Below are 25,872 nucleotides of genomic sequence, written 5' to 3'. Positions count from 1 at the left end.
TAAAGTGGAGGAATTGAATTCGCGGAAGGAAGAAGACATCTTTCATATTCGTGTTTCACAATAAGGTCGCCAGTTCTATCAAGACTGATTGTCAACGTTATCCCGGAGAACAGGAGATTCCTAAACTGTGCACGTACAGTTTAGAGATTTGGTGTTCCTGTTCACACTTCCAGTTTCTTTCGTCATTTTTTAATCCTCAGAATACCTTAATTACGAAGATGACAAATTTTCCAAGAGTCGTGGAGTGGGGGTGTTTGGTGATGCTGCTGCCGACACAGGTATCCCAGCAGACATCTGGAGATTCTATCTGCTTTTTGTCAGACCTGAGAGCCAGGTGAGAGCCTTCATGCATCTTAACAAAACCTGAACCTCCGTCAGTTTGTTATTTGCAAGTAAGCGTTGTCTACCAGAACCCAGGTGTTTTGACCCTTGAAGTGCTGCTAAAGCACAGGAAACCCAACAATACTAGAAATAGAGACCACGTAAGCTGATACCTTTCGGAAGCTGAAAAAGTGTATACTTCCAGCATTTTTCCGAATTCTGTTTTTTTTTTCTTTACAGGATAGCGCTTTTAGCTGGTCGGATTTTGTTTCGCGTAACAACACTGAACTGCTCAACAATTTTGGCAACTTCATCAACCGGTAAGGTGTCTGAATTATATAAATTTAGTTTTGAAAATGGTTTCTGAACGCTTATTTGGCCTTGGTCGTGAGTAACAGTTCAGGTTTCAGTAACACCGTGCATGTTGTTATATGATATAGATGTGTGATATATTTTTCTTTATTATAGTTGAATGTTAACTATTTTTACAGAGCCTTGATGTTTGTGCAGAACAACTTTGGTGCCTCAATACCTGCCATGGAATTTACCGATGAGGACAAGAACTTCATAGCACTCATCAATAAAGAATTGAAGACGTACATCGACAATCTTGAGAAAATGAGGTAGTTTTTCTATCCTTGAATTAATATGATTTGTTGATGAGGACTTATATTTAGGACTCTATTCTAACGCAACCAATTTTCTATGGTGCTCACTCGGTCAATTTCTTACCAAAAATTAATTTCTTACCTTGCTCACAAATGTGAGCTCTAACTTTTTCCTATGTCTTCTAGCCATTAGTGACGTCACCTAATTACCTCCCGGATCACGTGACTTCTTAAAACACCTGATGAAATGTCTGAAAAAAGATACTAAAAAAGTGACTTAAATTGCTAAATATTACAGTTCAGGGTGTCATAAGTCTTTACTTATGAACCCGTTATGATAGTCTGCCGGTAAAAGTAGCATATCTCGGGATATCAAAAAACATAGATTATGAACTGGGCGCATTGCTTTTTTTCGTTTTGTTCTTGTTTACGCCACATGTGTTCTCAGCCTTCATTCTCAGCAATTGTCAGATAACTAGTAGCTCGTTTCAATTTATTTGGGATTTTATTTTCATTTTGAGACGAAACATAAGTTCTACGTCTTGATTCCACTGCAGGCTCCGTGAAGGCTTAAAAGACGTGTTGAACATATCGAAACTTGGTAATCAGTACATTCAGTCCAACCAACCCTGGATTCTTGTCAAGGGAAGTGAATCAGACAGGTAAAGATTAACTTAGTAGTAGTTCGCCCCTCACTCCTTCTCAGGAGCATGGGCCATCAACAGTCTCTCTCTCCATAGCCTCCTGTCCTGTGCATCCCTCTCTAGCTGGTACCAACTCTTACCAATGGACTTGATCTCTGCTTCTAGCGAACGTAACTTAGAGATCGTCGTAGGAGATAGAAAGGGCCTCGGCCATGCGGTATCCTTGCGGCTTTCACCACATGGCGACCCATTCCTCTCCGAAGGGGACCTTTCCCCTCCCAGAACTGGTTGCCTTAAGAGATTAGTTGATGTTTTGGTAGCAAATCAAAGGTTTTACAGGGTGGGGTTGCTGGCCCCACGCCCAAGCTCCAACCTGGAGGGCCAGGGTGCTAGTTTTGTCGGACCCCTCTCCCACAGACCAATCCGGCATGTTTGAACCTGCCAGGAGCACAAGGCTCCCGTCGGCACAGCTGTGGGGGTCGCAAGGGCACGCAAGCTTAAGAAGAAGATTAACGTATTCTTCATTTAAAGCAAGATGAACTAGTCTAAATTAAAGTTCGAATCACGAGGTTCGGATCCACCTCCTGGCCAGACTTACTGTGTTGTGGTAATCCGGGATTAGAATACTAATCAAAGTTCCTGTCTCAGTTTGCATGAGAAGTGCACTCTGTCGCACGGCAGATTGAATCAGGTATTTCTTTTTTTTTAGTTTCAACTATCAAAGAAACTTGGAGAAACGTTAGCTGCTGTGAACTTGCATCCTATTCGGAGAGAGTAGAAATACTTCCATTGGATCAGTGCCAGCTCAGCTTCGTGAGCAAGCTGGTACGAGCGTTGATTAAACTACGTGACTCGCACGTGGTTAATCTACTTTATTTGTTTTTATCTCTAGGTCACGCGCAGCTACAGTTGCAGGCATTGCGGCAAATTTGTCTTGGGTGCTGTCTGTTCTTGTTCATCCCTTTATGCCTGGTGTGAGTGAAGAGATCCAACGCCAGTTACAGGTACGTCCGTTTGGCGTACAAAGTTAATTCTGAATTCACTGACTGTTTAACTCTTTAAAGTCCAGTATAAAAAGATCCCAGACTGGCCATTTTTACAGCTACTGTCAATCAATCATCACCGCGTAAACGGCTGTTATACACTAGTGCTATTTCTACGATAATGACTTTAAAATACATGATTTTTTTTATCTCGGAATGCTCTGTTAAACAAAACAGTTTTAAGAACCGTTGACTAGAAGTTATTAGTATGTTAATTCGTTGAAGCGTAACGCAAAAAGAATAAATTGTGTCAGAGATGCCAATTAAAATCTTAGGTCTAAAGCTGATGTGAACGTTTTACTGAGTGCTAACCTCTTCTGTGTTCGATAAATTAGTACAACTATGATAGAAATACAAAGGTTATAGATATGTATGTGAGGCGGAGTTGAATAAGTAGCGAAGAGCATTGCATTTGTGTCTTTTTCGGTCGTCTTTCACCCAGTTGTTTAATTTGTTGAATTTAGTTTCGCGGTGGCCACACTATTGAATCTTATTAAAGCCTTGTGTTTCTATTTCACACTTGTTTTATTAAATCGCTTTTGGGAATTTACAGCGAGGGTCTCTGTTCCCTGGTTGCAGCCTGGTTAGGTATTCCACGTACAGAGATCAAGGCCAATTTTAGACATCGTGCTGTTAATGTGACGAGTCTTATAAAAAACGAACAAAAGCGTTTGTTGTTGCTCAGTCACATGCATTTGGATATTGAAACCTTCGGCGTTTAAGAAGGGCCAAAAATTGTATTTTCTTTAGTTCCCAAAGCACAGCATTAAAACAGTAGAAAATTCTTAGGGTAACTTGTAGTTCGCAAGTCAAACTCATAACTTCAGCTCGCAGCTCGCGACACGCAACTTGCAATTTGCAACTCGCAACACATAACTTGAATCTCGCAACTTGCAACTCGCAATTTCAATCCAACTCGAAACTCGCAAATACCCGGTCCTCTTAATGTTGATTTTCGTTGAAAGTATGGGAGACTTCACAATTTGTTTATGTATTTGTTTACAAATGGATTTTAAGGTTGATGGAATTTTGTGCCCTACTACAAAGATGTTATTAAAAGAACTCATGCCTTGTTATATAGGTCACCGACGAAGGCAATGTTGTGTTGGACAACTTCATTCCCTATCTGCAACCTGGTCACAAAATTGGAGCGGTAAGACGAGAAAATAGATAAAAGAGAATTAACCCCCCCCCCGCCTTCCTCCCCCCCCCCAAAAAAATCAAACCGAAATAACAACTAGACGTAAAATTTAGCTTCTTCACTTCCAGAAAATGTAGGTGACACCATGATATAGGAATGCAGTGATTGGCGCCCGGGTAAGGGTTAATTTTGTTGTTGGCTCTCGTCCTTACTCCGAGTGATTTTCTCTGGGCTCTCCGGTTTTCCGCCCTCAACAAAAACCAACACCGCTGGAAACACTGGAAACAGTAGACGAAACGACACCCCGTGAATGTGCTACTGCTAAATTCCATTTATTATTTATTTATCTATCTATCTATCTATCTATCTATCTATCTATTTATTTATTTATTTATTTATTTATTTATTTATTTATTTATTTAGCAGCAAATAAAACTACCGTTACGTGTCCAGATAGCTTTTCTAACACCTTCTGGAAATAAAGTAGAGAAAATCCTCAACTTACAGCCAAAAAAAACAAAACAAAATGATAGCAAATATCGTTTGGCACTTTCCTTGCGGAAGCTTTATTATTATAATTATTTTTGCTTATCCTATGTTTTAATGTCTTTGCCAACACGTTCGTGTCAATCGAAGGAAAATCCTTCGAGCCAATCGAAGGGCCTGTAACTGCACATTTCTCGTGATATATTGCTTCTAAGTGCTCTGCCCCTCAAAATTATTAGAGACCCTTGATATTAACTAAAGATTTATTAAGGCTGTCAAGCTTTATCGATTAACAACGCTACACTTGAGCAGTAATTGATTACTTGGGAACCAACATTGTGCTCGTAATAACGTCAAGTTTATCTGTCTAGCCCAAACCGCTGTTCCAAAAGATCGACGCCTCTGTAGCGGATAAGTTCCGCGCAAAGTATGGCGGGAGCAAACAGAAACAACAAACTTCCGGCGTCAAATCAAAGGACGAAACTGACAGCAGTAACACTGATATGGACCTAGTGACATTGAAGGCAGAGGTTTCTAAACAGGTGAGACCGTTCATTCCCTTTTTATTTGAGGCCGAAATTAAAGAGCTGTATGTAAGCTTGTGTTAGAGGGGCGTCTGTTGAGTAACTATCGTTTTGGTGTAGCTCGCGTCAAAAGCACGTTCAAAGCCAGTTTTTTTTTTCCTCGTAAACAAAAACTTATATTAAATGTTACGATCGTGAGGTCGTCTTATGTATTTTTTTTTTTTTTTCAAGAAAATCCGTCTTACAAGCTGTGAGCTTGTGTGTTGACTTGCTGTAGGTCATTCCGTAGAATTGCATTCCGCATGCTTACTGAGCATAATTTTACACGGAATTAGTTCGTACGCATAACAAAATGGCGGCTTTTTATTCATGCCTGAAGCTCGATAGGGAGGTAGATCGTTATTTTCTCGTAAACGAGTACGTTGTCCTATCATTTTTTTTTTTCTCTTATGTTTAGAATTAAACAATAACTTTCTTTCTGCAAAATAAATATGGAGCAATTTTCAGTGTAGAATAACAAACAACCCTCGGAGATATGAATTCAGCGGCTACCCGTCAATAGAATTGTGACAATACTATGTGGACTTACATGGAATCGACAACGTGCTGCTGCTCCTAAGCGAGCATGGGGAAGTCGTTTTTTTATCTAAAAATTTAAGTTCCTATGACATAAATAATCGATATATAAAGTTTGAAAACAATTTCAGTGAAGGTTTTATTTCTGCGGAATGACCTTAAGCTGTCACGATTGGGAAGACTCGGAAACCGTCGATCGGACATTGAACTATCGTTACTTCATCATCGCGCAAAAGCGTAACATAGCCATTCTTATCTTGGCAGTATGCAGGACGTTTCTCATATGAACCCAGTTTAACGACCTAGCCCCCAGGAGTGTCCTATAGCTCAGTGGCAGAGCATCCGAACTAGTAGAAAGTTATAGCCGACTCGTGTTGGGAGCACTGGGATTTTTTCCGTGTCACTGGTTGAAAAACATCATCTTTAAAGCAGTAAACTTTAGGTGTGTTCATGATCACTGGGTCTAAGACACTCAGACGTTTCCTTGGCTGACCACTGAATCAAGGCATTAGCTCCAAATAAAGAGATGGAACTGAATTTTGTCTTCGAGGTTTGTGTTTTTCGAAATACACCGAATGTAGTCATTCACGTTTGTCATTTTGCGCGCTAGACTCAGGCTTTAGCAACCACTGATTGTCATACATGTTTTTACAATCTTCATGTTGGTCTCTTACTTGGTGATACATCAAGTTGCCAGGGGGGGGGGGGGGGGACTTCCATATGAAATAAACGGGGAGGCTTCCAGATATTGGTCTCCTTTAGGGGTCAATTTCAAAATTTTCGACGAGCATCCCCATCTGTTTAATATCGGAGATCCCCCCCCCCCCCCCCACCCCGCCTCGCTCGATCAAGATTTATCTTGTAGCTGATGATTTCTATATCATTAGCTGTTTGCATGACAGGGTGGATTGTTCATAATTTAAGACCTAAACTAATCACCACTTGGTCACGCGAGGCTTCGCAAACTTGGCTCCGATTACTAGTGTTTGCTTTAAGTTCTCATCGGCTGGTTTTATTGTTTGCGTTTTGCCGTAATTACCAACAGCCTGAATTATTTTGGAATTGGTTTCCCGAAACAAGAGTGCACTGAACCGAAAAAAAAAATCTTCGTTTTACAGGTTGACCGAATAATCAAGCTGAAGGCAGAAGGAGCTGGAAAAGAAAGAGTGGAAGCTGAAGAGGGCATTCTTACGGCGCTAATGAAAAAGCTGGCTGTTGCAGAGGGAAAGGATCCTGACGAGCAAGGCGGCAGTTCAACGGGAGAGGAGAAAGGGAAAAAGTAGACTAATGATACACCCTGCTGAAAGCCGACGAGATGTTAGTGCCTCGGCAGCAGAGCCTTAAGCTTTCCCAGTTTTCGAGTACGAGATGAATCCACTGTACGGAAAAAGATGGCGGCTATACATTTTACCAAAATTCCTTGCGAACCTAACATAGTGAATAGGCCCTCAGAAAAAGCCATATTTTTGGCGAAATTTTTCCCTGAACTAACAATATTGTTCATGCAAGATCTGAATTTTTCAGGCTTCGTCTGAGCGTTTTTAAGAGCGATTTTAGGGCTTTCGTGCGCTAAAAATTCTTGGTAAATGTTCGAGTAGCCATCTTTTTCGGTAGGGTGAATTGTCTCTTTACTTAGTTACACACTGTTTAAATAAATATATGCCTGAAAGGAATACAGTACACGATAAATAGACGTAAACGTAGCAAAAAATGTAACACGAATTAAGCAGCAGCAACTAAATTACGAAAACAAAAGACACTGTCTGTCTAAAATAGTCAATTTTTTTCTGTCAAGCGCGCTTGAGAAAAACCGCCATGTTGAGTATTTTGAGCAGTAGCGAGGCCGGTTAGATAAGTGTAATCCTAGCCCTCGCGACTGATCGCTCCGTGAACATCATTTGATGACGGCAGCAAAGACTAAATTTTTGTCAGAGAAAGTTCGTTCAGTTTCCTATTGCATAGTAAGAAGTGTCCGGGATTTCTCTTGCTTTACGTAGAGTTCTTGTCTGTTCGTTTGTTTATTCCATATGTTCTTTTTTTTTTTTTTTCGTTTTCGCGCTTTAATGATAAGTGTAAACTTGTTTAGCGTTTTAAATGAAACAGAAGAGTTAAAATTACAGATAATCAGTAGAGTAGCAAAGAGTTTTATAGTATGCCGTTATATAGCCATTCCTGCGGCAAAGTATTAATTCATTAGCTAATAATTTTCAATTTCTCAGCTGCTTAGTAAAAGGAAAATGTTCTTTTCCTTATCTTGGTTATTGTACGATGATTACTAAGGTCTCTGTAGTCGCATCGGTAATTGAAGGGCATTGTTGGTGATACGAAATATTAGTAATATTGGAGAGAATTAGTTATTTGCTGAATCAGTTAAAGTAGTTTAGGTGATTGAAATAACTAAATAAAGTATTATTAAAACAAATTAATAAGTGGTTGCCTTTTTAAACATCGTTGATCTTTAGAGAGAACGTGTGAAAGCCACAAAGTGAATGTTTATGAGGCGGGATCGACACCTTACACTCAAGAAAGATGAATATATGTTTGCTCTACTCGCTGATGACAATTAGATATGGTCCGTTTCAAGTTATGGCACTCTAGATCTCTTGTGTGAAAATTATCAAAGGAATAAAAAACGCGCCGAGTGCATTGTTGAGTCATATAAACACGCGGGAATTTTTAAGAACACAAGAGAAGTGCTTCTCGAGTGTTCTTAAAAATTCCCAAGTGCTTATATAACTCACCAATGCTCTCGGAAGAAGTTTTTCTTATTCCTTTCATAAAATAATGAACACATTGCGATAGCAATATTTTAGACAAAGAAAATAGTGCGACTTTTAAAAATAGAACTAATAACACCATAGATCTGAGTACAATTAATCAGTTACTTTTTCATTTCTGTCTGCAGTCTTCTGAAGAAATCAATGTAATCAAAAAATTTTAAGTATGATTCTATTTTTCAAATATAGACATACTGCTGCATATAAAGTATTAATTGTGCTATTATACATTTCTACAATTTTCTATTTCTACTAATGTCATTAAAGACTGTTTACAGTGCAACAAAAAAGTGAGCAGTATGAAATTTTCGCTACAAATCGCACACACAATCTTGAAACCTGTTTTCAAATACATCTCTTTGTATCACATAAGCAACAAAACATGGAAATTGCATTATTTAACCGACAGGAATCGTTTTCTATTTTCCTCGACTAATATTGGCTTAACAAGCTGGTCCGCAGAAATGGCTAAGTTACTATTATAATATGATTTTTTAGATTATGCTCTTACAACTCCCCCAAATTTTTATTAATGGAATCCAAGCACCAATAACAAAACCACATTCTGGGTAAATGGCTACTTCTCAATCGAGATAACACTGGAGATATCAGCCTTCCAATTTGAAGTAAGTTTACGACTATTCAAAGCTAACTTGGCCGTTGGTCGTTCAAACTTATCATTTTCCGAATTTATTTTGATAAATAAGACAAGAAGGATAGTTCGTTATTTCTGTTACAAGGATTGTCGAGAAATTACGATGGCAGGATCAGGATTGAGGTAAAAAGAACTCCTTCGATCCGCCATATTGGCGGGCCGCCAATGTCACTCCAAATCGACCTTCTCGATATTTTCCAATGTAAAAATAATTGGAGCTTTTAACATCCATTTTGCAGTTAGGACCCTAAAACAAGATTGCAAGCCAAATTTCAGCGAAATCGAAAAGAAGATTTTCTACCCGTTAAATCGAATTTTGAACCAAACACGAAAATAGCTCTACTTTGAAGGCACGTTATTAAAATGTGGTACCTGTTTGAAACTGCTGAGCTACATGAATAGAAAGTATAAATAGCCCTTAATATAAAACGATAACAAAATTTGTCTGCCCACTAGCTTTTCAAAACTAACAACCGCTTAAAGTTCAGGAAATTTTGAAAATATCCCAGTGAGTGACTAACATACTTGCCTTCGATAAATTCACGTAAATTTCTTGCCTGGCTTCAAGATTAAAGTTTTGGTCCTTTGTAGCGATCCTTGAAGCCTAGGTAAAATTAAAACTGCCAACTTTTTCTTCCAGCTGTAGGCACACATATATACATGTATGAGCAGTAAACGGTCTTCCAGGGATCAGAGGAAGGATTGGTATATGCCACGGCCATTTTGTGTTTACAACAGGTGTTTTTAGTTCCCAATCTTCCCGTGAGTATCACGCGAAGATTGGGAACTAAGACACCCTCCCGTGAGAAAAACGGGAAGATTGGGAACTAAAACACCTGTTGTAAACACAAAATGGCCGTGGCATTTATCAATCCTTCCTTGGATCCCTGGAACACCGTTTACTGTTCATACATGTATGTGTGCCGAGAGTTGTCGAAAAGAGTGCTTCTACAAATCTTTCAAGAGGACTCTACATGATTAAACCGGCTTCGAGGAAGACAATGGTAAGTAATACAAAGAACATCGAAGTATGTGACCGTCACGCTCGACACAGATGAGGAAACTATAAATGTACTTTGTGTACAAACCTACAGCTGGAAGGAAAGGCTGGCAGTTTTAATGCTACCTAGGTTTCAAGGATCGCTACAAAGGACCAAAACTTTAATCTTGAGGCCAGGCAAGAAATTTACGTGAATTTATCGGAGCACTCTACGAACTCAAGGCGAGTATGTTAGTTGCTCACTGGAATATTTTCAAAATTTCCTGAACTTTAAGCCGTCGTTAGTTTTGAAAACCTAGTAGGTAGACAAATTTTATTATTGTTTTAAATTAAGGGCTATTTATACTTTCTATTCATGTAGTTCAGCAGTTTCAAACAGGTGCCACATTTTTAAAACGTGCCTTCAAAGTAGAGCTATTTTCGTGTTTGGTTCAAAACTCGATTTAACGGGTAGAAAATCTTCTTTTAACCGTTGACGTCGGAACAACATTGAATTATAATTGCAACATAACTAAACAAACTGCTATGATATATCTATAGTTGAAAAAAAGAACTGGTACTTTTGAGCGAATATTATTTTTTTCAGAGCGCCGGCAATATGTGCTATTTTTCCAGTTTCGGCAGGCATGCAGCTTGTGTCGAGCGGACCGAACTTCAATCAATCCTATAAACATTCTCACACAATGTTCTTTTCAAATGTATTTTGATAGATTTTAATGAGAAGCACAAATGTGCGAGTAGGCAGTCCCATATTTGGTGCAAGATAACCTAAACGTCCAAGCGATGCCTCTGCATGAAGCGGAGGAAACTCCTCAACTAACCCCCGAGGGAACAACAGTGTCCCATGGGACTTTATCCCAGGGTACAAATTCAACAGCCGGTGGACAACAACACACGTTTTCTAGTGACACGCTACTAAGTCTTGTGCAGAGAAGTAACATCAGATATTGACGTTGTAGTGCCTGGCACACGTTCTGGCTCATAAGCTGCATGCGTATGACATAGCATCGACAGAGCAAAGTTTATAGTAAAAACGAAATAGTGTGATTATTCGGACGCTTATGCCAGTGTTAATTATTAAATGCCATGATTGAGGCCTGTTTCAGGCAATAGCTACTAAATCCAATGCCTTACTAATTACAGGCGGCCCGAGCTCAAAATCAAATAACTGGGGCGTGATCCGGGGGGGGGGGGGGGGGCACCGGAATCTCGTTTGATGGGCGTGGCTCTATTGTATTGTTCCCCCCCTCCAGCTCTTTAGAGTCAGCAATTAACCGTGAAGTTGACAAGACGTGAATGTACGCTCCTTAATTGAGGAGCCATGAATGAGACAACAATAAAATCCAGTTCTGCTGCAATTAAGTGCTTTCAGCAAGTGATTGAACGTCCGTGGTTTCCTTTTCGCGACCAGTGACAATAATAGCAAACGTCAAGAGTCAGAGCAAATGTTAAAGAGTGTTGCTAGCCGCTTAATAAAAACTTTAAAAAAGGGAACCTTTGTTTTTTAAACAAAATCTTTATTCAACGACATCACTTTTTAGACAGTGTTGTTCCTACATTATTTCTGAGATTGCTGATTATATTGAAAATGCATGCTACAGTCCTATGCAATGCTGTGCAAAATCATCGAAAAACAAGCAACAAGATTTTTTTCCTCCATTCCAGAAATTCGGTATAGTGCATTGCTAATGCATGCTTCAGTGCTACAGTGCTGTGCTTAATCATAAGAAAAAAACAAGCAACAAGATTTTATTCCTCCTTCGAGAAATTCGGGAACCGGAAGAACTTCCTTTTTTCCGAGTCCCTGGCGCCTTGTTCGATCTGATCTCTTTTAGTTTTGGCCTCGTCGCCGGTGACAGTGATCTGCCCCACGTGACGTCGGTTGGAGAAGTTGTTATTGCGCGTGCCCATGTAACAGTACCCCCCAGGCTTCGTGATGCGGAAACACGGCGGATTGCAGGAGGCCGGTGCGCTATTCAGTAGAGAATCAACTTTGCCACTAGTGTAACACCCTGTGTTGAGGTGCAGGTTCAACTTCTCAGCGTCAAATTTATCCACGTGATCAACCACCTCAAGAGGCAAGCTGGAGCAAGCAGAGGGTTTGAGTGAACTGCATCCTTCCTTTACCCAGCACACGTTGGTGCGATCCGTGCCTGAAATGAGATCAGATGTAGATTTTGGTTCCCGTGAAAATACTTCTTGCTCGTTACAGGCTAAAGGCGTTTGCGAAATACATTTTCATATAATACTTTTATGATGTGTTCTAACAGAAACTCGGTAACTTTTCGAAACAGTCGCTCAGCGTTGTTAACTTTCAGTCATTGCATTAGTTATTTAACACCTGGATTATTGCGTGGGCCTTTTATATGGTCTACCTAAATATGACAAAATTCGTGGTTTTCAAAATGCTGCTGTTCCCAGACCCGCCGTAGCAAAACACCAGGATAACAGTGCAACCGTGCTCCAAAATAAATACTTGGCTCTCCATCGAATCACCCATAGTTTGTAATGTTCTCCTAATTTTTTCGGCACTTCATGGATTACTCTTAACTTACATATCAAACCTCCTGCTCATTGCTAACTTCTTAATTGCTGACTGTTCACAGTCAGTGTGTTTTCGTCGAGTTCCGAGGATTGTTCAATTCGTTTATGGAGCATCTTGAATGTCACGACGCGAAAAAAAACTAAGGAGAGAGCAAAAACTGCCCCCCCCCCCCCCCCTTGAACGACATTCTCGCCTCGAGAACCGGTTGGCCCTCTCGACCGTGGGAGCCTGAGCACCAGGACCTCGTTGCTATGGGGGCAAAAAGTGCTTGATCGATCAAACTCGAGAAACACGGGAAAATAAGATACTGCCAGCAGTCTATCTTACTTATGACACCACTACTGCATGATCTCTCTCAAAAATGCTCGATCTTTTTTTTTTTTTTTTTTTTGTTTCCTAACTGCCCTTGAAACATTCCTCTTTAGAAAAGCTTATAAATCATGACTTTATATTATGTATATTGTTTTCATTTTCTTTTACACATGTTCATTCTTGTCTTACTGCATTGAATTTTTAAAAGGGCGACAGAAAATAGATTTTATCTCCCATTAGCAAAGTCAGGCATGCATTCATCTCACTGAGCCCTGTTGGGAGTTCGAAAAGACATCCCGGAAAATTCGACTGAGGAGTTTCATCTTCAATGCTCAGAGAGTACATGTACTATTTTATGGCTCGGAACAACTCAGGTGATGGCCGCGGAAGCTTAGAGCTTCACATGATTCTGTTGTCTGCTCTTTCTTTGGTTTATGAAAAGATGACTGAGAAAGGGATCTGTATCATTGGAAAAGGGAGGGTACAATGTTACCTACGTACAAACATAGCACTACTGCAAGGTATTTGTTAGTAGATTTGTATGGTAACACTCGGTTCAAATCAAATTTGACCGAAGCTGATACTGGATACTCACGGTCTGTTCCTTGTCCAGCTCTACCTGTTGGATTGTTGTTTGACCCTACGAAACAAAGTCAGTGAGGTAAATTAATCTTACTGCATTAATACTCACTCTTACTACCTCACTTGATATCTCCCTATTGAGTTTTCAAGAGCAGATGGTTTGAGAAGCGCTTCTTTACAGTTCTACGTTTGTGTTCGCTAAAACAAAACCGAGCAAAAATTGATCTTCCTCTAAGGAAATCACTGGATATTTCCCTTTCGGTGTTCTAAGAGCATTAACACGGGTACGTAGACAAATATTCAGTGCAGTTTGGACCAGAAAACGGCAAAAATCTCACTGACACTACTCGTTAAAAGAAAGATGGTGCATGGCAGTGGTCCTTTTAACATAGGTTACGTCACCTTTCTCTTCGGTCTTGAAGTTTGAAAGGGTTCGTGACCGTTCCTTGACCCATTAGTCTATACCCAAAAGCTCGGTAAAAAAACTAGTGAGACTCATTCAAGCTCCTCAGATGTCCATGAAGTCACAACACTGAACGAACTGAACTGAATAAACCATCTGAAAGCAGTGGTTCACGGCACCGCTCAGCTGCAGCGGTATGGCCAAAACCTTGCGCATGCGCACATCCATGTTACTCAGGCGGTGACATTCATGAATAGCCGTTTCTTTCTTGTTAGGACTCACCAGCTTTTTAAAATGTTTTTTTTTTTTTCCCGGGAATTTCTGAGAATTCCCTAGATTTCTTCGGATTTATTCTTGGGAGTTCTAAGGATTTCCCATGATTTTCTTGAGCAGTTTCGAACAGGCAGGCATAGCCAGGGGTAAGGGTCCACTGCCCGGTTGATATGTCTCCGCGCATGACTGCCGAACTGTAAGTTAATAGTAGCGTTTGAAGAACAAGAGTTCCTGTAGGACGTGAGGTTTGTTTATCTTCGAGAATAAATCTGCTTGTTGCTATTACCGACAATCCTGAGATTAGTCTTCAATCCACAAGCTCATATCGAATCATGTAATACTTTTAAATGGTCTATTTCGACTGAGCTGAGCTATGAAGGATTTCTTACCGGACCAGACGAAACAGATTACATCATCTGTTGTAACTGTAATGCGCTCGGGAAAGAAGCGATATTCCATGGCGGGATAGGTCTGCACAATGTTTCCTCTCTTTCCCATTCCCACGATGTAGTAAATATTGGACTTCTGGTATTTTTCAGGAAGAAGGTTTCTTGATTTAAGTAGGATCACGTGGCTTCTGTCTTGGAATGTTCGTGCGACCTGAGCTGTGTTCAAGGCGAGTTGAAGGTCCGTTGTACCGTCTGTAGCTTTAGTTTTCGGGTTATTCTTAAGTCTTCAAAGAGAAGTTCATATATCTATTATTTCTTTATTTCTTTATAAAGTTTGACTAGACAAAAAGTAAGAAAAGGAGTGCATTATGAAACTCAAACGGTTAAGTCTGTGAATGAAACCCTCAAATACGTGTGACCAAACAAATAGAAGCTATTGGGCATCAGTACTTTCCTGCTGTGTTGTTTATTTTGCCTTACAAGATGAGTTCGTGTGTAAAACTTCCTGAAGTGCGACAATTGAAATGAAAGCTACTGGACAGTACGTTGCTGTGGTGCTGTATATTTTGTTGTACGTACAAGGTGCTATTCACGTAAATTCTGTGGACAAAATCATAAAGTGTGGCCAGACAGATGAACGTTATCGAGCCGTGCTGTTACTGTTTACTATGCTGTACAAGGTGGTTCTAAATTTCACGTCTGTGGATGAAACCCTGGTGTGTGACCATGCAAATGAGAGCTATTGAGCAGTACTTTCATCTGGTACTGTTTATTATGCTGTACAAGGTGGTTCTAAATTTTAAGTCTGTAGGTGAAAGCCTAGTTGTGACCATACAAATGAAAGCTATTTAGCGGTACTTTTTTCTTTTCTTTTTTTTTTTTTTTTTGTGGTGCGGTTGTGGTGCTGTTTCTTTTGCTATACGAGGTGGCTCTAAGTGTACCATTTATTTTTCATAGTATTGTTAGGTTATTTAAGTCAAAGGTTTCAGGAATGACTTACTTATCGTTGTCTTTAGCAGTAAATTCACGCGGACCATCATCGGTTGTAATGTTGTATCTGTGCAAAAAATATTGATAGAATTGTCATCGACAATAACACAGAGAAAAACGTAACTTAAGTAAACGTCTAAAGACAATTGGAAACGTCATGCCGTTTGAAAGTTAGTTTTGGAAGAATTGTAAAGTTATGGGTGCTTGATTTGTAACCATCAAACGCATACTGGAGCACTCTGCCTTTTGAACTGAGTGAACTTGTCAAGCTGTCAGACACTCACCATTGGTGGAAAAGGGAGAGGGGTGTTGATTGCCATAGGTTTTTTTTTCTGTGTCACGATCAGTCTTAAAAGTTTTTTGTCGTCAATGGATACCATGTCGACTGAATCCCCTGCAAGAATATTTGGTTACAAGTCGACCATAATATTAAGCCCCCATCTTGGATCTACTATCGTGGATTTTATGGTTTCCAATGAAACAATCGCAAGTCAGATAAAAACATTTTTTTTGTCATCAAAATTTGTCTGAAAGATAACTGAATAGCTACTGGAAGTATGACCCTCTCAAAATATTAACTCTAAATAGCTACAAAAACTGCATGGAGAGGGTTTGTACAACGGCTAGTAAACTCTGTCTCCAATGTGAATGTCGTTGAAAGGTTCGATTGTAATGTATAACAGTTGCAACAAAATTCTGCCTTTAGTGTACTTTGGTCGGCCACTTCAGGAAAGGGAAAAGCAAACATAAAGTACGTCTTTAAAGGCTCCAGGCATTTCGGGACTTTGTAAAAAGATACGTGCACATAATGCATGTGTTGCAATTTTAATATCTTCAGCAGTGGATGTAAAAATAAAGGCGATCAGGATCATATCATGAACAGAATTATGAATATTTTCCAGCTTCTTCCACAAGATTAATGGGGATTAAGCTCTATTTTGAATAAAATAGTAAGACTTGGCAATTGTAAGAAGGGATAGAAGAAAGAAAATAACTTTTTGAAACTCCAACATCAAGTCCATTTTAGGTTGGTCCAGAGTGGTTTTAGTATTTGACTCACCTTATGCGCAACACGCATCTTTGAGTTGTGTTGGTAGGAAAACAAGGAACCTTCCACTTGTACGACGAAAATTTGCCCTCCATGTTCACTCCGTTGTGGTTTACGACAGTGGAAGGAGCGTAGATTACTTCAGGGGGGTCCTGCACAACGACGTACTGCTTTTTCCTGTCCGCTCCCTGTGACAATAAATGCGACTCATACGGCAACCCTCTTACCAGGGGAACTGATTTGTCTATGCAGCTGTCCAGGACGCCCTCGCTTTTTTCGAGGAAATTTGTGATAAATCGTGTCCATCTACCTCCCGCCGCTATGCACTCAGTAGCATTAATGTACTTCAAAGCGCCTTTTTGTGATTGTTGATTCATGCACAAGTCTAGAAAACGAAATCACAAACAAAGAGTGAGCTGATGAAGGCAAATCACAAGGGTAACAGTACAAAAAAAGCATAAATATGTGTTTAGCACATAAGCGGTTTACTGATTAATTTAAAAATAGACTTCCTTTGGTAAGCATGTGTCTACCGCACGTTCTGAAATGTTCACTTGGATGTGCAGTTGATTCAACATTATTTTCTTTTGAATTTGGGTCTATCCGTGGAAGTTCAATTCTGTTAGTTATTTTCTTTCCAAGCCAGATGAAACACGTGGGCGCAAAGGTCGTTTCCTTGTTAAGCGCTGCAGTGGCCTTGGTTCCCGAAGGGCTTAACAGGTGAGATTAAACCACGAATCATCCAAACAGAAGTTTGATCTCAATCGGTATTTTCGCTTCATTAAGATTTTACGCGAGCATATGAAATTAGTTGAACTTAACAATTGAAGTGAACAATGCAATAGCAAATATTATGAGAAACGTGTTTCGTTGAAACTCGTTCACTCTAAACACGTTTCCATGCTGATTTGCACAGCATTACTCTGCCAAAGTTTCACCCTTGACGTTGTTACAACCAAGGCGTTCGTGGAAACTCACATTTATAACCATAATTGGGACTTTTTACGTATTTCTTCATTAAATCCAGGGTCTTTTTATCGCTGACCAGGATAGCAATGTCCCTCCACGGTGTGGGGCCCCAGTAGGGATAGTAATCACGCTCCTCAGGGACTTCCAAGCCCCTTCTTGTTCCTGCAGCGTTTTGTCGCGTGTAAATTGCCTTGTCCTTGTTCTTAAGGGATTGGTCAGCGGTAAATAAGCCTATGGCATGAAAAAAGGAGTTGGTTTCGTTCTATTCAAATTTGAGTTTTATAAACTGTCTGACTACAGTAACCTAGTAACTACTGCTATATTTCATTGCTTTTAAATTTCTAGCACCTGCTAAAACTGCTAAGGACATTGAAATTCGAATTTGTCCGGTCACATAAATTTCTTACTCACTAAACACCAGTCGCTTGAAGGGTAAGTATCCCGGATATTTGGTGTCATTTTGAAGACATAAAAATGTTTTTGCATGAACAGAAACCGAAAAATAACGGTCCAGTGGTGTGATCAATTACCACAAAATGGACAAAACTATCTAGTCATAGACGAAGTGTGTCTGAATAGATTACAACTTGGAAAAAAAAAATTGGTCTAATTTTTTGAAGTTCCCACATTTTCGTCTTCAAAATGGGCTATAACAGACCATAATTTGTTCCTCTCTCAAGAATTGGTTGATTTCACTCTTTTGGCGTCATAGAAATATGTGGTAAATAAGTAATGGTATTCCGTAGTATGGCTTTGACCTAAAAAGGTCAAAATTCATGTGATACTTTGAGGCGGTGTTACACTAGGGAATGTTTTGTCATTGCAGCTTGTCCATAATTAACGCCTCACAATTTTGTTGCCGTCATAATTTACGTAAAAAGCTGCCTAATATAACATACCCTGCAACAAACATTTTTCACGATTGTTTTGTTGCCGTAATCATTGTGTAAGGTAGAATTCAGACCTTGCACTTTTCGCAATGATTTTCACAACGCGGAAACGAATTTTCAAAGCGTTTCGCAGTATGACAACCCCTTCTCACTCTCTGTATTTAGTCTTGCTCCAGTTATTTCCTGCCTCTTCAACAATCACCCCAATTAAAAACAACTCTAGTATATCTTAAATACTTTCACCTTTGTTTCGCTCCCTTGCGTAATAGGTGTTGTAAAAATAGTATGGCTCGTGAAGTCCATAAGTCTTTTGGACGTAGGTTGTTTCAGGGTATCCGTAATAAAAGGACTGTTGAGTTTTTGTTTGACCGTTACGGATAGTATGAAGTTGGAAATCAGTGCTGGCAGAGCTTATTTTGCCATCGGGAAACCTCTGTTCGGGAAAATCCTGGCACATGTACTGTAAGATGACTTGTGACTCTACCATGTCATCGGTCTTTTGTCCTGTTCCGTGTTGATTTGTCCACATAATCTCCACCTCCGTTTTCTTAGCGTCCTTGCCACATTCGCTCATGTAAAATTGCTGTTATATCGCAAAAAAGGGGTTAAAGGAAAAAAGGACATTTTAGCTCAGATTGCACATATAATAGCAAAACTATAGCCGAATAGATAGAATATTCAATCACGTACACTGTATAAAGAAATCCGATTCGCGTTTTACCTGTAAGTTTAGTTTAAGTTTAATAACACTTTGTCATGCTATTACAAGTACCTAAATCACAGTTTTTGTTTTCCATGCATCATGTTTCGGGGCTTTATTGACAAATCGTTGTGGAAAACAGAAAAAAAAAAATAATAATCGCAGGTTTTCGAACACAGCTACATTCCTCAAATTTGATAAGTTAAGTCTTCTTCCTAGAATTGTAAGTTTTCAATTCACAAATATATTAATATTAAAAATTTTAAATTTTATCTAGAATATTTAACACTTGGTTCCCATGCAAACGCTGTATTTGGCGGCACAGTTGCCTTTATTACCCATAATTAATGACGATGTCCTCTCTTACGCACTGATGAGAAATCATGATATTATTTGCTTTCTTCAATTGACTAATTACTGCGGATTGGAAATGTTTAAAACTATCACTACCACTTAAAAAGTTTTGTATCTTATACCATTGGCAGCTGTCTATTTTCTTTAATGGCATTCACTGTTGCCCGGCTGTTCAGTGCGTCACCCACGTTGTATCCAGCTTTGCCATTATTCTAGAAAGAAAGAAGGTCATTAAGATACTTTTAAATATTGAGAAATATACCAGTACAGCCCAAAATAATGCACGCCCGAGAAGTTCTTGCGTCCCAAGAACACGCAACCCGCCCAAGAAGTAAAAATGTCGTGTGTTTTTTTTGAAACGCAGGAAGTTGAACGTCTAACCGCAAGAAGTCGCAAGAAGCCGCAAGAACTTATGAATCTTACCGCAAGCCGCAAGATGGCGCAAGAAGTTGCTACAGGTCAAACTGTCTGTTTGTTTATTTTGTTTATAAGTGCCATGTTGGTGGTCGAAATGCTCAGCGCTTGCTCGCAATGTTATCCATAAGATAAGTCACTGCAGTGGGAAGAGGTATATTTCGATCAGCTGAGGCCAGGTCTGATTTATGTTTGCTTATACTGTGAAAATAATATCGGTTTTTGCTTCTGAATGCCAAATTCATTGTCATTCAGAAGTGTTAATTGTTTTGTTCTTCCTGCGTGATCTGTGAGCTAAGACAACTTTCGTTTAAATCTCACACTGAACTGCTGTGTGTGTAAACTAATGAGAACTACGATGTTGAAAATTTCTTTAAGTAATTTTCTATCAGTTTGAAAGTGGAAGAAAAAGCAAAAAGAACCCATTTCAGTGCAGCTGATGACGTACGCACAACATTGGTGTCCTATCCAAAGACAGAAGTTGTAAATATAAGGTCGTGACTGCGCGCCAATTACGTGAGAAATAGGCGCGCAGAAGACCAATCACAACCGAGAATTTCGTTATTGCATCAATGAAATAAAGACCTTACCTGCGAATCAAACAGTCTGTTGGCATTTTGGACGTTCTCGCCCTCACCGTTTATTCGATTGTTTGATCCAGGTGGAACGTGCATGTATATATCTGACATGCAAGGCACGAAAAGAGCAGCCAGCAGGCAGCCCAAATGGAAAATGGTCTTCATAATCTGTTAAAAAGAATAGAGGAAAACAACAGAGTTAAAAAATCCATTCGTTAGTTTGAATTAAGTAGTCATGAAAATGGAAATTGATTTTACGGCCCTGCTCAAATTCATGTCTGTCGCCACTGTGTAATGTTCTCCTCATTCTATTGGTGAGGGTATTTTCGACACCGTAGTCTTTGTCTTGTATACATCAAAAGCACAACTTGTGGCACTATAAACAGATTATCTATCACGAAAACTTTCGGGGCGTTTCCCTTGGAAGTCGAGTTTTCTAGTATACCCAGGAAAGTCCAAACGGTCTACTCATAGCCATATTGATTAAACTCAAAAGAGCAAAAACTAAGGTTTTGATTACCGAGTAAGATTGAAAATTTGCTAGCTTTCAGCGAATTGTTAGCTTTTGTTTTCAAGAACTCACAACCCTGGTGTACCGATAAGTAAAAACAAAATTAAATATTCACAGTCACGCTTTAGTAGCGGATTGAGGCTCCATCGTTAAGGGTGGGGGAGGGGGAGAGGAGGGTAGAGAGGTCCCCCCAGACTCCTCCCCTAGATTCACCACTTGCTTGTTTGTTTCGTGTCATTTCTAATGGTTTAAAGGAATTCATTTCGTTAAAATGATTTCAATTTTAGCCACCTTCACGTTTGAATCTACTTACTAGGTATTGTGACCAAATCTTGCTACGCAATGAAGGTCGCGTACACCACGAACATATCAATTTTTCAATTCTTCCGTTTTGAAAATGGAGAATGCTCCTCCACTTCGACCAACTATCAGTATCCCACTAAAGTCCTGACGTTTATTGCCAGGATGCGATTTCAAACGAGGCTAGCGTTGGACTAATTACAGTATTCGTTCACAATTTTCCGATAGCAAATTAGTTTTCGGCCGTTCGAATCCACCATAAACGTTCATTTCCCTTGTGTCAGGCACAAAACTGTCACTGTCATTGACGTGCTTTAATAAGAGTATTGAAAAATCCGATTAATGATTTCAGCTCTAACTTACTGAGGAACATTTTCAATTAACAGTCAATCAATCGACCATAACAGTCTCTCTTCGCTCTTTTCGTTCAAAGTGCACACAAAACAGATTTCACAAGTTTTAAAAAGACCTTACATTTATCTATTTTGTAAGTTCGGTCTTAATTCAGAAAAAAAACATCCAATCTTTTAGGGAACAGGTCGTGTATAAACGTTTACCAAAGGATTCACTTTTTACCATTTCGTGCTACGTATCCTATTAAAACTGCGCTTCGGATCGGCGAACATGGCATCCTTAGCTACAACCGTCGACACTGCTGTTGACGGAGCCACTTCTAAGTAGTAGTAGTACGTAGTAATGTGAGCCACCTTTACAACTCCAAATATACGGATTGTTCTATGTCATTCAACATTAAAACATCCAAACATTCGCGTTACTTGAGCCTTATTTGAAACCATCGATTGTGTTGTGACATCTGAATATATCTTTCTATGCTCCAACGATGAAATTTAAATGCATGCGTTTAGAAAACTAACATGATTTCTTGAACACTTAGCCGACTGTGAAATGCACTCTAACATTTTCAACTTCTTCAATAAGATACGATCAAATCAAATGATTATATTAAACTTGGATCAATTCACTTACTTACCGTTATTAACTTTGAACTGAAGGACCTATCCTGAGTTGTTTGCAGGACGAGGCGCAGAAACAATATCAGTATTTACCACAAGTCCTTCTCTTATCTATGGTGCTTCGGGATTCAGGATTTGCACATGAATGGGAATTTTGACTCCCTTTGTCTGCACGCTTCAACAAGAATAACCTATTCTAAAAATGTCAAATTAGCCGCGCTATTCACGTGATTCATATTAAACAAGAGAAAGCCGAGTTCTAAACGATTTTTATTGGTTATGTCTCCAGCTATTTTGGGAAAAGTATTTCAGTTTTTACCGTTAATTTCTGTTACAAGGAGCCATACACTACTAGGCGACATTACTACATCCCTCATGGCTGGTGATACATTCTCACAACATTAACCTTCAAACTTCCAAGCTAATGAATAGCTCTTAATGGGTCGGCGACGACTTTGTTATACCTTGATAGACATGTCAAGTCCCACTCTAAAAGAATGATAGAATCTCAATAGATGTTATGCTTCATTGCAAAGTAAGTGAAAAGTAAATTGATTTACGTCATTACAGCAGACAGTGGCTACATTCTTTTTCTATTTTGAGATTCGATTTTTGGCGCCTCCCTCTAACAGACTCTTTTGTTTCTGATGAAAACTTGATGATAAAAATTATATCACTTTGTTAAATGCTTGCACGCATGCTGTAAATCTGATTACTTGCGTGCACAAACGCTTTGATGCATTTACATTGGTTTGCGAAGATATCTCGTAAAACCTATATTAGACTGTCAAGAAACCTAAAAGGTGTTAAAAATGCTACTCATAAAGACTCTACAAATGTCTTTGAATATTAAAGAGATGTTACGCGTGATTTGTAAAAGACGGTGGCTACGTTCTTACCATTACCAAATTACCAATGATGTGATTCACGTTAAACAAGAGAAAGCCGAGTTCTAAATAACTATTTTGGAAAGGGTCAGACACATTTATACGACATTACGAAACTTCTTTTGGAAGAAAACTCTATTCTTGTGAAAATGATTTGTGTTGTTCTTGCCAACCAACATGGCTGCAGTGCAAATCACCACATAAAGAGTGTCGTACTTCCTGTGGGACTTCTAGCGGTGGAACTTCCTACATATTACGTCAAAAGACTCTAGAAATACCTTTAAATATTAAAAAGATGTTATGCTTCATTTGCAAAAGACAACGGCTACATTCCTATTTTAAGATTTGATTTATGTCGTCTCTCTCTAGAGCAAAGAGAGCAAAAAGTAAGGATTTGATTACCGAGTGAGGCTGAAAATTTGCTAGCTTTCAGCGAATTGTTAACTTTTGTTTTCAAGAACTCAGCCCGCTCGTGTACGACAAGTAAGAACAAAATTAAATATTCACAGTCACGCTTCAGTAGCGGATTGATGCTCCATTGTAAAGGGTGGGGGAGGGGGAGGGGAGGGTACAGAGGTCCCCTTAGACCCCTCTCCTAGATTCACAACTTGCTTGTTTGTTTCGTGTCTAAACTGACACTCGAATTATTTCTAATGGTTTAAAGGAATTCATTTCGTTAAAATGATTTCAATTTTAGCCACCTTCACGTTTGAATCTACTTGCTAGGTATCGTGTTCAAATCTTGCTACGCAATGAAGGTCGCGCACACCACGAACATATCAATTTTTCAATTCTTCCGTTTTGAAAATGGAGAATGCTCCTCCACTTCGACCAATTATCAGTATCCCACTAAAGTCCCGACGTTTAGTGCCACGATGCAATTTTAAACGAGGCTAGCGTTGGACTAATTACGATATTCGTTCACAATTTTCCGATAGCAAATTAATTCAGTTTTTGGGCGTTCGTATCCACCATAAACACTTATTTGCCTTGTGTCAGGCACGAAATTGTCACTGTTACTGACGTGCTTTCAGTTAATAAGCGGGCAAATGAAAACGAAAGTGGAAATGTTTAGTGTTGTCATGTCAGTGTCATGTTCTTGCAGACTACTTAATGGTTCTTTCAGGTCCACTGCGCGTTAGCAAAATCAATAAACAGATCGTGAGTAGGAACTTCTTTAAAACAAAAAAAGTATTGAAAAAACCGATTAATGATTTCAGCTCTAGCATACCAACATTTTCAATTAACAGTCAATCAATCTACCAGAACAGTCTTTCTTCGCTCTTTTCGTCTAAAGTGCATACAAAACAGATTTCACAAGTTTTGTAAAGATCTTATATTTATCTATTTTGTAAGTTCGGTCTAAATTCACATGAAAAATCTGAATCTTCTAGGGGACAGGTCGTGTATAAACTTTTACCAAAGGGTTTTTTCTTTATCATTTTGTGCACCGTATTCTATTCAAACTGCGCTTCGGATCGGCAAACATGGTATCCTTAGCTACAACCCTCGATACTGCTGTTGAGCGAGACACTTCTAAGTAGTAGTAGTATGTAGTAATGTGAGCCACCTTTACACCTCCAAATATACACATTGTTCTCTGTCATTGAACTTTACAACATCCAAACATTGGCGTTACTTGAGCCTTATTTGAAGCCATCGATTGTGTTGTGACATCTGAATATATCTTTCTATGCTTCAACGATGAAATTTAAATGCATGCGTTTAAAAAACTAACATGATTTCTTGAACACTAAGCCAAGTGTGAAATGCATTCTAACATTTTCAACTTCTTCGGTAAGGTACGATCAAGTCAAATGAGTATATTAAACTTGGATCAATTCACTTACTTACCGTTATTAACTTTGAACTGAAGGCTCTATCCTGAGTTGTTTGCAGGACGAGGCGCAGAAACATTATCAGTAAATACCGCAAGTCTTTCTCTTATCTATGGTGCTTCGGGATTCAGGATTTGCACATGAATGGGAATTTTGACTCCCTTTGTCTGCACGCCTCTAAGCTATTCTTAAAATTTCAAATTAGCCGTGCTATTCACGTGAATCACATTAAACAAGAGAAAGCCGAGTTCTATAGCATTTTTATTGGTTATGTCTCCAGCTATTTTGGGAAGAGTATTTCAGTTTTTACCGTTAATTTCTGTTACAAGGAGCCATACACTACTAGGCGACATTACTACATCCCTCATGGCTGGTGATAAATTCTCACAACATTAACCTTCAAACTTCCAAGCTAATGAATAGCTCTTAATGTGTCGGCGACGCCTTTGTTATACCTTGATAGACATGCCAAGTCCCACTCTAAAAGAATAATAGAATCTCAATAGATGTTATGCTTCGTTGCAAAGTAAGTTAAAAGTAAATTGATTTACGTCATTACAAAAGACAGTGGCTACATTCTTTTTCTATTTTGAGATTCGATTTTTGCCGCCTCCCTCTAACAGACTCTTGTGTTTCTGAAGAAAACTTGATAAAAATTATATCACTTTGTTAAATGCTTGCACGCATGCTGTAAATCTGATTACTTGCGCGCACAAACGCTTTGATGCATTTACATTGGTTTGCGAAGATGTCTCGTAAAACCTATATTAGACTGTCAAGAAACCTAAAAGGAGTTAAAAATGCTACACATAAAGACTATACAAATGTCTTTGAATATTAAAGAGATGTTACGCGTGATTTGCAAAAGACAGTGGCTACATTCTTACCATTACCAGATTACCAATGATGTGATTCACGTTAAACAAGAGAAAGCCGAGTTCTAAATAACTATTTTGGAAAGGGTCAGAAACAATTATGCGACATTACGAAACTTCTTTTGGAATAAAACTCTATTCTTGTGAAAATGATTTTAGTTGTTCTTGCCAACCAACATGGCTGCAGTGCAAATCACCACATAAAGAGTGTCGTACTTCCTGTGGGACTTCTAGCGGTGGAACTTCCTACATATTACGTCAAAAG

General features: G+C 39.1%; 2 protein-coding genes across 4 annotated transcripts in view; one reads left to right on the top strand and one right to left on the bottom strand.

The window, feature by feature from the left end:
• Positions 1-7,772, top strand: part of LOC110041193 (methionine--tRNA ligase, cytoplasmic-like) — a 29,865-nt gene extending 22,093 nt beyond the window's left edge. For all 3 annotated transcript variants that reach the window (XM_089276364.1, XM_089276363.1, XM_089276365.1), the window contains exons 22-29: positions 201-334; positions 562-641; positions 813-944; positions 1,487-1,591; positions 2,466-2,577; positions 3,698-3,769; positions 4,615-4,785; positions 6,462-7,772. In XM_089276364.1, coding sequence (XP_089132490.1) covers positions 201-334; positions 562-641; positions 813-944; positions 1,487-1,591; positions 2,466-2,577; positions 3,698-3,769; positions 4,615-4,785; positions 6,462-6,626 — 971 coding nt within the window. In that variant the 3' untranslated portion in view covers positions 6,627-7,772. The remainder of the gene's footprint in view (positions 1-200; positions 335-561; positions 642-812; positions 945-1,486; positions 1,592-2,465; positions 2,578-3,697; positions 3,770-4,614; positions 4,786-6,461) is intronic.
• A 3,499-nt stretch (positions 7,773-11,271) lies between these two features.
• Positions 11,272-24,787, bottom strand: LOC110041136 (protein DD3-3-like). Its single transcript, XM_089276119.1, has 10 exons — positions 24,749-24,787; positions 20,235-20,390; positions 19,353-19,442; positions 18,420-18,759; positions 17,296-17,517; positions 16,330-16,702; positions 15,280-15,336; positions 14,280-14,563; positions 13,228-13,272; positions 11,272-11,928 (listed from the first exon to the last, which is right to left on the bottom strand). Exons 2-10 carry the CDS (start codon positions 20,385-20,387, stop codon positions 11,525-11,527), a joined length of 1,968 nt encoding a protein of 655 aa, XP_089132245.1. The 5' UTR covers positions 20,388-20,390; positions 24,749-24,787; the 3' UTR covers positions 11,272-11,524.
• Between the last annotated feature and the right edge of the window lie 1,085 nt (positions 24,788-25,872).

The sequence above is a fragment of the Orbicella faveolata genome, unplaced genomic scaffold, assembly GCF_042242905.1.
Source record: "Orbicella faveolata isolate gen_17 unplaced genomic scaffold, um_ofav_v1 contig_4, whole genome shotgun sequence".
NCBI classification, from domain to species: domain Eukaryota; kingdom Metazoa; phylum Cnidaria; class Anthozoa; order Scleractinia; family Merulinidae; genus Orbicella; species Orbicella faveolata.
This window is presented reverse-complemented; position numbering and strand designations above follow the sequence as displayed.

Bases quoted from the DNA above. Each gene is read 5' to 3' on its own strand.
- LOC110041136 (XM_089276119.1), bottom strand. From the start codon at position 20,387: ATGAAGACCATTTTCCATTTGGGCTGCCTGCTGGCTGCTCTTTTCGTG. The intron at 15,337-16,329 runs GTGAGTCAAATA...TTTTTTGCACAG, and splicing joins AGATGCGTGTTGCGCATAAG to ATACAACATTACAACCGATG. The intron at 11,929-13,227 runs GTGAGTATCCAG...ATCTCATTTCAG, and splicing joins AGCTGGACAAGGAACAGACC to GCACGGATCGCACCAACGTG.